Source organism: Drosophila kikkawai, chromosome 3L, assembly GCF_030179895.1.
Source record: "Drosophila kikkawai strain 14028-0561.14 chromosome 3L, DkikHiC1v2, whole genome shotgun sequence".
Taxonomy (NCBI): Eukaryota; Metazoa; Arthropoda; class Insecta; order Diptera; family Drosophilidae; genus Drosophila; species Drosophila kikkawai.
Window position 1 is genome coordinate 19,598,084 of NC_091730.1, and position 13,057 is coordinate 19,611,140.

A 13,057-nucleotide genomic window follows, 5' to 3' on the forward strand; every position below is an offset into this window, starting at 1 on the left:
GAGCTTTTTTATGTTTATTATACTTGAATATCATTTTTAAAATTAGAAATAATGTAATACAATAAAACCTTATCGGTCTGCGCTCTTAACTGAGTAGGAATATACACATATATTCCGTAAATATTGAGTCAGAAAATTAGTTTTATAAATTTTTCACATTAAAAACTGAACTTTTGTTATAAATAACAAACTTTCTGCCCTTTTACCTTCTTGGAAATCATAAAAAAATTAATTTTGTAGTATAAAATATTGACAGATTAGAAAAAAGAAAAACAAAATACAATTCAGTTTATCTATAGTCCTTGAAAAGCTCTCCCCCAAAACTCCATTCTTTACTTACGATTATTAGTGGGACTGTCGTTGGGTGTACGTGGCAGTTTTCGTCGCCAAGGCGCCTCCTCCTCGACTGGATGATGATCGGCAGCGTGGATCTGCTGATTAGGCTTAACGTTTTCAGCTGGAAAAGAAAAGGTAACAAACAAACCAATGTTGAATGGAAATTATTGGCAAATAAATGAAACAGCAAAAAGGTTAGTGGCCTATTGGCGGGCTTAGCACACAGACAGGGATCAAGAACACACACAACTCCTCAATTGGGACGCAAAACAAGTGCCTACTGACGACTACCTTCGCTCTCGGATAGACTGGTCGAGTGTGAGCTTTCCGTGGAAGCGCTCAGCTCTTCTGTGTCGCTTTCGGCGGCACCCTCGTCATTCTTCTGGCCATCATCAACATCATCATTTAGATCATCGCCAGCGTTGGTAATCGAAGCCTTAGCAGCTTCGGCAGCTTCACTCGAACTGCTACTGCTGCTGGCAGCTGCAGTGTGCGTGATTTACAAGCAAAGACAATACACAAATAGAGAAATAGACACATACAGAAGAAGATACAGAGAAGAGATTTTTTGGGGTGGCTACTGATGATGGATGATCGTGGATTTAGATGATGCTGATGATGATGCAGGCAAATTAAACCGACTTAAAGGGACGAGGGGCAGTGGCAGTGGCAAATGTTTTGACGATTAAATGCTCCGACAACACAAGATTAGCGCGCATGAGAACCTAAGCAGGATAATAAACAGGACAAACACAAGAGTGTGTGTGTTTAAGTGTGTGTGCGAGAAATCAAAGAAAGCTTTTCGTTTATTATGCAGCCAAAGTACGATAACAGGCCATTATTGAGGCATACGCACCATCCTTTGTGGCATCAGTTCTCACTTCAACGCGCACCAGTTTCGTGGGCGTCTTATCCACATGATTTTCGATCGCATCTGAGATTCTGCTAAAACATTAGATCAATTAGTTTCAGGTTACCACTTAAACGGTATCTCAACTCACCTGATTTGACTAGATGGTCGTCGCTTGTTGCGCTTGTTGGCACGCAATTCTTCCAGGAATTTGACTATTTTGCGATCGGCCACATCGATGCAGGACTGGCCGGCATAGTTGCGTATATCCATATCGGCCAACGATTCAACGAGCATCTCAGCCGTCTCCCTTTGGCCCCAATGCGACGCGGCATGCAGTGGTGTCCAGCCATCGTTATCCTGGCGATCCACATTGCCGCGTCCCGCTAGGAGCAGGCTCAGCACTTTCGTATAACCCTTAGCAGCGGCCACATGAAGCGCTGTGGCACCCGTTTTTGGATGCGGCCTGTCCACCTCGGCGGCATCGCTGCGTAGCCACTTTTTGGCATCGTTCAGCATTGCCTGCTCCTCGGCCTTGCGAGCCTCCTCCACATTGATGTTCAGCTCCTGCACCATCTTCTCCATGTAGTCAATCATGCCCATGTGTTGTACATCAATGGCCAGATCCAAGGCCAGATCACCATCGCTGTTTACAGCGGCCACATCAGCGCCATTCTCCACCAGATACCGAGCTATGCTCACAAAGCTGCAAGTCAAGTTTAAAATGTATTTTAGGAATGGATTTAACTGAAGCTATAAGCATAAGCTCACCCGCATGAGGCAGTGGCATGGAGAGGCGTCCAGCCCTCATTATCCTGTCGATTGATATCGGCACCACGCTCCACCAGAAACTCCACCATATCCAGATTATCATCAATGCAGGCCTATAAAAAATAGTAGTATATAGTGGGTTAATGAACTGCTGTGAGAGTCTGTATAAGAGTTGTCTTAAAAGCAACATGGAATCAAAGGTTAAATACTAATAAAAGGCATGTTAGCCATTTGAAATTCTTATCTTCTGTAGATAGCATTTAGCTAAAACGACCACACTAAAGTCAATTCAAAAGATATCAAACAAAAGAATGTTTTGAAAAAGATATGTTACACAAAAGGTAAAGTTAATAATAAAGGTATATTTGGTAAACCCACAAAATCTAACAGACACGTTAAACTTCAATTAAAAAGTGTTTTTTAAATCAATAAAAAAGCTTTAAGAGTATACAATATTTAAACCGCTAAGTACTTTAAAATAAAAGACAAAATGTGTCTAAAATAAAATCCAAACTTTAAATATGTCATCAAGGAATTTTTGATTATAGTAAAAGATAGCAAACATGCCTCTAAAAAATATGTCATATTGGAATGTCTGCCGATTCTAAAAATCAACGAGCCCATGTCAATTTTATCGCTTTACCTGTTGAAGAGTAAACAGTCTCTAGATAACTATTCTATGTAATTAAAAAAAAAGAAATATCATCTATAATAGGTCAAAACCATAATTATTAATCCCTGAAAATGTTGTTTTACTTTTGCCAAATGAAATTTATTTACATTTTCTTATATCCAGAAAAACAATTTGATTTCCCGAACAAAGTCGTTAAAATCTTTTGCATTTTACGTCCTGTCCCGTTCGCAGTGCATTAAAAGTTGAATCAACTTTCGTAGAAGAGTTTCGTATCTTTCCTTTTCGGTCCGGTTTCGTTTTGTTATTTTATAAGAGCTAGTCGAATGTTTTAAAGAAAAATTGTGTGTTTATCTTGCTAAAATGTTAAAGTAAACACACGGTCAGTGAGTGAGTCTCCAGCATGGTTGGGTTGTTTATGCGGATTTCCGTTGAACCCGCCTAGACATCTTCATTTGGTTGGTCGGTCGGTCGGTCGGTCTGGATGGTTGATGGCATATGCACAGCACCGTGCGCGATGATATCATCGCCAGCGCGACTCTGGCGCTTCTTTGGGCCGCTTCTGCTATCTGTTCTGAAGAAGAACCCCAAGCACCAGCCATAGCCCTAGCCCCAGCCCGATTTCGACGCCGACTCCGACACCGAACCCAACCCACCACCACCACCAACGACTCGGCCTCATAACAATGTCGAGTCGAGACGACAACGCCTCGCCTCGTAGTTGCAAATGCCGATAAGCATTCTTTGGCGCAAAAGCAACAGCAAAGCCGAAAGAAAAGAAAGTAAAAGATGAGGCCCACAACAAAAGGCGCCAAACTCTACTCTATCAATGCACAGAAAGAAATAACAAACACACATATACATACATAAACCTCCGAGTATTCTTATCTACTAGAAATCCAAGGTTCTTGTAGTTCGCAAATAATTATCAAAATTACTCTATTAACATATCTTGCGTATCAAAGAGGTTAATAATCTTATCGTTTTGGTATGTGGATATTGGAAAAGGTTTCTGTAATTTCAACTGGAAAAATATAAGGCACATTCTGTTTAATTTTTGTGACATTTAACCTTTAAGGAAACTTAAGAAACTTTATAATAATAGAGTAAATATAATGATATACAAATTTTTAAGAAAAGCTCTTAACTCACTCGAAATTTTATTCATTTTAAACCTCAAAGCACAAATGATTAACCACAATTTATGTTCTAGATTTTAGAATAACCTTTGATCAAGTTCATAATACCTTCCTTTTAATATTGCTGATTTTGAATGTCCCAAAATTTTTAGTTTTATTTTTTCCACGTGTATTTCCCGGTCCCCCTCCCCTTTCCCCTAGATAACGTGTAACATTTGAGGAGTGGGGGCATTATAAAAATCAAATGACCAATTCTTCTCTCTCTCTCTCTCTTTCTCTGTCATTCTCTTCTTTTATTTTTCTTTTCCTCGGCATATGTTAATTCAAATTTTTTACTGGCTGAGCTTCAAAGTGACTTTTTGCCGTTGCTTTTGGCTTTTAAAATCCAAAAGCAATTTCCATTTCGCAGTAAAACGCATTAAAAAAGAAGAAGGCTAGAAAGAAAAAAAAAAGAGTCAGAGAGGGGGAGAGTCAAGAAAGAGCAACTGAGACGACGGGTGGGCCAAACAATTTGTAAATCTGGAACGCAGCCAATTAATTAATTATGAACAATTTTGATAAACGAGTAGCTGGAGGAGCAGAAGAAGCAGCAACAGCGGTGCAGGAGGAGGCAACGCCCACGCGTGACCATCCACAAATCGACTCGACGACAATGTCCAATGACTTTGTGGTATGCAAACATTTTTGACATGAGCTATTCCATCAGCGAATTCCCCAGGCCTGAGCCTTTAATGTCAGAGCAACGGATGGATTCTACGCTATTTCAATTTCCATTTGCATTGCCAAGCGAAAGGCGGCGAAGATACAAAATACGAAAAACAAATGAACAAAAAATAGGAGAAAAAAATGCATGCTAAGTTTAGCCTTTTGTTTTGGCACGCCATTGAGCGGCATTTTCAGCCGCTGTACGCCAAATGTTATTCACCTCGCCGCAGCATTACGTATACGCCGCATAGGCCAGCAGCAGCAGCGACTTGTTGAGACAGCTTTCAGACTCTGGGCCGCCCAGCCGACTGAGCAGCTTAGCGCGGCTCATTACGCGGTAGTTTTGCTAAGCGTCAAGCTCTCCCCCAAGCTCCCTCTTTTTTTTCCACCGCCTCTTTATAAAGCCTCAATGCACATAATTCTGGCTTATAACTCAATAGCTTGGCTAATTCCTTTGATGATGAGGGGAAAAGTCAAAAGGCTTCTGGGGAAAACTTAGTGGCAGCCTCATTGTTATATCCTTTAAAGCTTATTTTTAATGAGGTAACCAAATTATAGACAACCTATAAGCCATGAATAAAGAATGGTATTCAAAATACTATACTTAATCCATTTGATTTTCAAAGATAAATATAGTAATTATATATGAAAACAATATTTCCTTTTATTTTCTTATTATAGTTATTACAATTTAATAATCATTCATTTTTATCATTTGCACTCGTTTAAAGACTTTAATCTTTACTGCATATTCACATTAATTTCCCCTTGATCTGGTTATTAAAATACATAAAAGATGTAATAAATTCATTTTAAAATACGCTTTAAAAAAACATTTCGTGCCACCCATTGACCTGCCCTCGTTTATATCCGTTTAAACAGCCAAATGTATAATATAATCGAAATGCCAAAAAATACACGACCGAACGAACCGCTTGAGTTCAATAAATTACAAATTTGAATTAGCGCCACAAGATAAAAGTGCAAAGAATCTACATAAACCATATGATATATATCCATACATACATATATACTAGTATATATATGCAGACGTGCTTATATCCCACCGATTTCGAGGCATTTACCCTGTGTGAAATGTTCTAGCATATATCCAAAGCAAAGCCTTCAAACAATTTTTCTTTTTGTTTTTCTTATTGTATCGTTTTCTTTTCATTTTTGAGTAAAAGTTCTCATATATCTCAATCGGTTTTTCGCCACTAAAAATGCTTGGCATATTTTTGCCAAATTGTATAACGATTTATACAGCGCCGTTTGAGTAGGCCGAATTGTTGTTTCCGACTTCTAATTCTTTACTGGGCCAGGTGGGGCCAATACATCTGCTAGTGCTGGGTCTGGTGAGTGCGGAAAAGTGTGAAAAATAATGAACACAACCGATTTCAAAATGAAAAATAAACAAAAACAGAAGAAAAGCCAAACGGAAACAAGAATCTAGACAATTTCTTTACGATTTCAATTATTTATGGGTGGTGCACTGATATCTGAGTAATATATTGCCAAGATCTCTTTTATAAATTAATAAGGAAACAAGTAAAAGTAAGAGTTTAGTTTAATAATGGTTCTATCTTACTAATATTGTCTCATATTTACCATTTAAAATCTTATCATTTCAATGTTTATTTACCTAGGATTGCATTTCAAGTGTGAATAAGTTGACTTGATAATCGTTTTTCTTACACACTGGACTTTCCCTTATGCACTTTTCATTTCAAAAAATCATTAAAAATGACTAAAATGAGTCATTATGTATTTCCAGAACTATGACTTCGATAATGAAATTTTCCTGCTGAAACATAAACAAATATTCATTCGGAACTTTTACTTAATCATTTCCTTGTTTTCCGTGCTATATGTACACATAGGATTCAATATTTCTGTGGTCAACTATTTCTGTACCCATGTCGTCATAGTTGGTAAAATAAGTATAGTATTTTCCTTATAGTTCCCGCTGGTTTCTATAGTTTATCCATGGAAACAGCTCACAGATTTCAAATCGTCTGTGAGCGGCGCGTGCAGGCAAAATTTATAATAATTATTATAATCGGGACGGGCGGCGGCAGCCGCAGAATTGGCAACCAGAAATCCATGGAAAGCAAAAGAAAATAATACAAAAGAATAGAAAAAGAGGAGAGGCCGGCCTAACTCGGTTGTAAAATGAAACATTTTTTAATGGCACACATTTTGTAGCTGCTCGAAATGGTATTATGCAACGCACACACATCAGATACAGATACAGATACAGATACAGGCTAGAGCTACAGATACTGGCAATGCGGACTGCAGACATCACATCAAATTGTATCTGGCATAGAGGCGAATTTTCATTTTGATCATTTTCATTCGCCAGCGGCAAACCAGCACCAGCATCAGCATCGTTTGTTATTTTGGGTGTAAAACACGAAACGAGAAATAAATCAAATCAAGTGTAGCGACCGCATCCATTTATATACAGCAATATGTTATGTACGTACATACATACTGCCGAATCTTGAGGATATTCTCTATTCGATTTCTATCTGTATCTGTTGTTGTATCCGTAGCTCCGGCTGTAGCTGTAGCTGTCCGATCGGCAAGCAGTGCGTCTCAACAGCTGTCCGTCCCGTCAGTCCGTCGAGAACCGGGCCAAGGTTAGAAAACACGTCAATAAAGCGCGTTAGCAAATCTCATGTCTCTCTAATGTGTGTGTGTTTATTTGGGAAAACTCACGCAGCTTTTCCAAGCACCAAAAAACTCCCCACTTCAGGACTCGTCATCGATTCCCAGCTCACGATCGTCATGTCAACGGATCTCGACAATTGTTACGATTATTATGCATTCAACTCTGACTATAGCTCAATTTGAGAGAAATCTTGACAAAATAATTTCTTAATTTATGCGGCGCCAGTTAGATTTCCCCCTCCTCCCTCCTTTATAGAAACAAAATCGAAATATATCAATTGCTAATTGGCAGAAATGTATGTGTATAAATCAATTCTTAATTTGAGCATATCATTGGTGGAGTCTGATTAATGAAGGAACATAGATTGGCACTCAAGGGAGCCCGAAAACCAGATTAGATAGCCAAAGAAGATCCGATACAAATGGCTAAATTAACCAAATCGAAGCTTAGAATACGACTTGTCAAATAAATTAACTGCTTAATTTAGTTCACCAATAAAATCCCTCCCTTTGGGAAAGGTCGGAATCTGCAAAAACAACAACAAAATTTTAATTTGTATATGCATATACTACCACCAGGCACTTTTTTCCATGATTCTTGTGAATATTATTAGCACAGTTGATATAAAATAAGAAATCAAATGCCCACGTATTTCCAAAAGATTCTAATTATAACATATTATTCTCTCTACATTCACAACTAATTCATGTGTAAAATGTGGAGACCATGAAACACGAATGTGAATCTATAAAAGAATACCGAAAAGAACCTCCCATTATCCTTGAACTGTATAAAAATGTAAATATATCTGAAGCGCTTGTATAAACAGCGGTAATTTATTGCCATTTCTTTGATAATTCCCCACTTGTCCCCCAGCGAGTTTGAACGTCAATGCACGCCGAGAGCCTGTAGGCCACAAGCAAAATCAAAGTCAGCCAATGGCATGGATACACGGTCACTTGCAGTCCCCCATCCCCAGTCCCCCTCCCATCCCGCTTTCTATCTTCCTCTCCATCAGTCAACATCATTCGTATAAAGTCCAAGGTAGCCTGCTGCACAGTGGGACCAAAAAAGGATATAACACCATTGATTTGTGTAGAATTTCTTTCTTTAAATCTTTGAAAATGTAAGAACCATTCCGTGTATTTTTATTTTTCGGTAACTCTTAAAAAAGTTGTAAGACTTCTTTAAGAATATAGTTATTTGCATTTATATTTATCATTTAAACTTTGAACTTGATGTGTTTAGCGTTAAATTCCAGCGTATTGTTAGGCATACTCATATTAGCATACTTAGCAGGTAAGCTTGAAGTCTAGCTTAACACTTAGTAGTCGTTATTATAAACCAAGCAATGAAAAATGTTTCGTTGCTTATTTTATTTCTTATTGTTAGATTTTTAAACTTAAAAAAAATAATATGGTTAAGATGCGTTGAGGGGCAGATACAAATATTATTATTTAATTTTCAAGCTTCATTTTGAGTTTTTTAAACAGGTCTAAACAGTGTTAGCATTTATCCGTAGATTTGCCACCACTGTGGCCTATCCCGTCTGCAGCAATCGTGTCGCATGCCATTGAAAATGTGGTGCAGGTGCGGCGCCGCTCATGAATGGAAGGCCCAAAACATTGAAAATGTATGTGTACATGTGCCATATATGAGGCCTATGCCAAAAGGAAAGCAAACTCCCAAGCGAATGCGGGGGCGGACTCCTCCTTCTTCTCGTCCATTAAAGACTTGTAAGTGCCGGCGATAAGATAATTATTTTAATAAATGCATTCGAAATTCTGCTCTGCGGTTGAGCAAAAACGACAACAGCAAGTGAAGCAAATAGCCGCAGGTTGCGACCGCACTTGCACCGCGTACAATGTGCCAGGTAATTCAAAACGTTTGCACTGTTGTTCCCATTGTAATATTATTATTATTATTATTATTATTGTGTTGTAGCTGGTATTGCTGTGTAATTACAGTGCACTCCCAGACAACGAACCCCCCTTTGTCTCATCCTCCTACTCGCTAAGCTCGCCACGATTCCCCTCGTGAAGCAAATTAGCATCTGGTTAACAAGTGCGCCGCGGTTAAACGGTGAAAATCTATGACTCTTTGCTGGCGCAGCATAATTAGAATCAATTATAATGAATTGGAGCACACAGTGAGTGCCAGATGGGAGTGGACACGAGAACTGGCATATGGTAATCGGATAAAGAATTTGTTTTTTAATTGGTTTTAAATTTTTGGTTTAAATTTTTAAAGAGAAACTAAAAAATGCTTGGTAGTGTCAATACGATTTAAATTAACTAAAAAAATTATGAAGGAATTAAAAACAAATAATGAAAAAACGAAATCTTTTCAATAACCTTTTGCATATCTTAACTATTATCGCTAAATTCCTCATAGAGTTTAATCATAATATAAAAGAAAATTTGTTAAATAAAAAAAGCAAAAGGAAATGTGTTACTACTACTATATACTTTTTTTCTTTTGGCAGCAGGCATCATTAAATTTTTTTCGACATAGAACAAAACGAGACAAACAAATGTGAGGAAAAATGAAAATGATTTTGCGAAAATCTTTGGGTTCCTCAATATGTAAACTCGCTTTCATGTATGTCTGTGTATTGTATGTTTTTCTTGGCTGTTAAAAATAGAAAATTTTGTATTTTTCTTATTTAATGCTTTTGCCCGTTGCCACTTTTGCCGTTTTGCCTTTCGTTGCTTCTGGTTCTTGCTGTTGTTCTGGGCATTTTTCGACTTGTAAATCGTCGGCTTGCATTAGGCATATGTTTGTTGTATTTGTTAATATTCGAATTGTTCTTGCGGCGGCGGTGTTGAAACCGCAGAGAGAGAGAGAGCGCACCAAATACGCAACAAAAACAATAGTTGAGGCGTTTAGAGAACAGCGCTGTACAGTGGGCCGTACGAAATTCCGGATGGAATTTTGACCTTGACCAAAGCAGGAATTTGCTATAAGTTTATAAGCTTAAAATTAATTTTAAACTCGGCTAAATTTAAGATTTATGTTAAGCTTTTGAAAACAGTTTTAATTGTATTTCCAATGGCAGTTTTATTATAGAAAACTACTTGTTAAATACTCAACTAACGTAATTTTACCTGCTTTTAAGTGAATTAAATCAAATTTATGGTCAGATTTTGTATTGAAAATGTACGTTTATAATCTATCATCTATCAAATCAAAGAACTCTGATAATCCAATCCACTGTGCGACCCACGTCAGCACCACAGTTGGACGCAACAGTGTCGAAATTGCAGCCCCCGACGCTGCCCCTTATAATCTCCACCACCCCCTCGCCTGGTCGCGTGATTGCAATTGCAGCCGACGACTGACGCAACTTTTGGCCCCCTTCTAAACATATAAAAAAAAAACGGTCTCTTGCAATAGGGGATGTAAAAGGGATATACATATGTATGTACATATACAATACATACATAATTAATAGAATGGAAAATACACCTGATGCAGCGTGCTTTTTCATTTTGCGTGTGTCGCCACCTTAATCGTTTACAAGAATCAGTGATGCACTGCAACTTTTGCAACAAGTTTAAATAAGCTAATTAATGAATAGGGAATAATTCAAAGCAAATAGTTATATTAATTGGACCTGTGGCTTACGTACTTTAATGCAAGAAGTGTCAATAAGAGTCATAGTATTAGCTCTTTGTTCCTAGCTTTAATCCCGTCCAACAAAAATATAACAATAAGACAAATTACACCTAATAGTTATTCGATTTAACACAAAAGAGAAAATCCCCGCGAATATATTCTTAAAAAGCTTATAAAAATTTCTAAAGCAAATTGTTAAACTCACCTGGTGCAGAGCGGTCAGTCCATCCACATTGGCCGTGTTGATGTCGGCGCCCTGATCGAGCAGCTGTATGACCTCGTCCTTGTCGCCGGATAGGCAGGCGGCGAGGAAGACGCAACCCGAGCTGAACTTTATCCGTCGGCCGTGCTCGTGGCGGGGCGTGGGGGCAGCGCGATTAGTGTCGGACTCCTCCCAGCGTTTGAGCTGCTCCGCCCGCTTCATCACCGCAGAGTTGCTGCGCGCGTCCAGCGAAGACATCTTGAAGGATCTCGATTTCGATCACTCTTTCTGTGTGTGTGTGTGTAGTCACGGAATTCAGGCGGCGATTCGAGGAACGCGCCGTCGCGTACACGTACTCCTTGCTCGCTTTTGTTATTGTTACTGCGATTGAGTTTTTTCTTTATATTTTCTTAGTTGTTTCCACTGGGAATTTGGATTTGATTTTGCACTATTTATAGAAAATGCTTCACACTTTCGATTTTCGATCACAACTATACACTTGTGTGTTTACTGCCGTCGCCGTTGCTGCTGCTGCTTCTTCTTCTCCTGCTTGCTGATTATTATTATTTTTCGATATTTATTTTTCTATTTTTCCCCACTCTGCTCTGCGTGCGTGTGTTTGTGTGCGCGTTTTATCAGCCAACTTCTTGGTGTTCCTTTCCCACTCACGGGCTCACTCACTTACACAGGCGAAATCGCGCTCTCTCGTTTTGTTGCTGTTTAACGCGCACCTTTTTTTAGTTGCAATCATTGAAAATAACAATTAATAATTGCTCCAAAGTTAGAGCGAGAAAGAGAAGAGACAATGTAGTTGGATATATGAATTTTTAAAACGGTATAACGGATCTTCTTAAGACAGAAAATAGAGTAATCTCTTAGAATGAGATGGACCAAACCATTAAAGAACTACTAAGAGGCACAAACAATAAGTTTGGACTTCACTTGCTCAATAAAGAGGTATTTTGTAAATAAATGAAAAACACTGGCAAGCATTTTTTACAGCGGCTTGTTTTTTTCACTTTGTTTATCATTCGCGGCCTGCCTCTTTCTCTCTCTCTCTCTCTCTCTCTCTTTTGCTCGGTCGCTTTTTCGCTCTCTCCCGCACACATACACACACCCGTGCAGTTAGGGCTTGCATACGCTCGCCGAGTACGCCTGTGTGTGTGTTACCAATTTGACATAAATTCAACAGCCGCGACGCTGACGTCGCGAGTAAATAGAACGAAAATGGATGCCGCGTACTTTTTTCACGCACAAATCTCATAGCTGGCGTATTTTATGTAATTCTGCACGGCCGTCGATTGCACTAAAATCCCCGAATCGGCCGTAATTATGTAAAGGCATTTTTACAGCGCCTCACTCCACTCCGCAGACTCACACACAGACGCACACAGGCGCGCGTACTTGCACACGCACGTAGAGAAAAATGGATTGCAGTAGAAACTTTTCACACACACCGAAAGGCGACCCGAAGAAAACGCACCTTTCCCCGCAAATTCCCGTGTTGCCGGGGGCTTCTCGCGTGGCTCAGTGGACGTGTGGCGCTCCTCTTTTTCCTCTTTTTTAACTGTAACCATTTGTTTTGGTCGCAGCTGCGGCGCTGCATTGACCAGATATCCGCTTTTGTTCAAACTGTGTGACCGTCTGCTCGTGTTGCTCGCTTTTCGTTTTATGCTGCGATTCGCCCGAAAAAGCGCGGATTTTCTTCTCCGCGGTAACTGGTCACATCTAAATTGGCAATGCGTAATCAAACAACGTAACGTAAGACATGGTCATACCTAACGTAAGTACATTTTACGCTAGTGACCTTTTATTTTATTATTATTTCTGGCAATCTCCACCTCAATTTCAAATTCATCACAGAGTACCTGCATCTTCTGGCAGTTTTTCTTATCGCTGCTATTGATAAGACACACTTATATTCAGAAGAACGTAAGAAAATAACGTAAGTGAATAAAACGTTGATTTATGGCCTATACGATCATCCTATTTTTGCCATATTTATGTTTAATGTTTTAATACGCTGAAAGATGCCATTATTATTGGAAACCTCTACATGTATTTTTTAATTTTTAGCCGGTCATTTCAAATCGGAACTGGCAACGCAAATTTGAGCACATAAAGTTTA

General features: G+C 38.9%; 1 protein-coding gene across 24 annotated transcripts in view; it reads right to left on the minus strand.

The window, feature by feature from the left end:
• The window catches only part of Mbs (Myosin binding subunit), a 33,565-nt gene extending 20,970 nt beyond the window's left edge, over nt 1–12,595 (minus strand). For 7 of the 24 annotated variants that reach the window (XM_070286064.1, XM_070286061.1, XM_070286063.1 and 4 more), the window contains exons 1-6: nt 12,413–12,595; nt 10,933–11,482; nt 1,958–2,070; nt 1,338–1,892; nt 1,193–1,281; nt 341–457 (exon numbers count right to left, since the gene is read on the minus strand). In XM_070286064.1, the coding sequence (XP_070142165.1) occupies nt 341–457; nt 1,193–1,281; nt 1,338–1,892; nt 1,958–2,070; nt 10,933–11,187 (1,129 nt within the window). In that variant the 5' untranslated portion in view covers nt 11,188–11,482; nt 12,413–12,595. Of the gene's footprint in view, nt 1–340; nt 458–1,192; nt 1,282–1,337; nt 1,893–1,957; nt 2,071–10,932; nt 11,483–12,386 lie in introns of all 24 variants that reach the window. The other 17 variants (XM_017172695.2, XM_017172680.2, XM_017172678.3 and 14 more) reach the window with 10 other exon arrangements.
• Nucleotides 12,596–13,057: the final 462 nt, after the last annotated feature.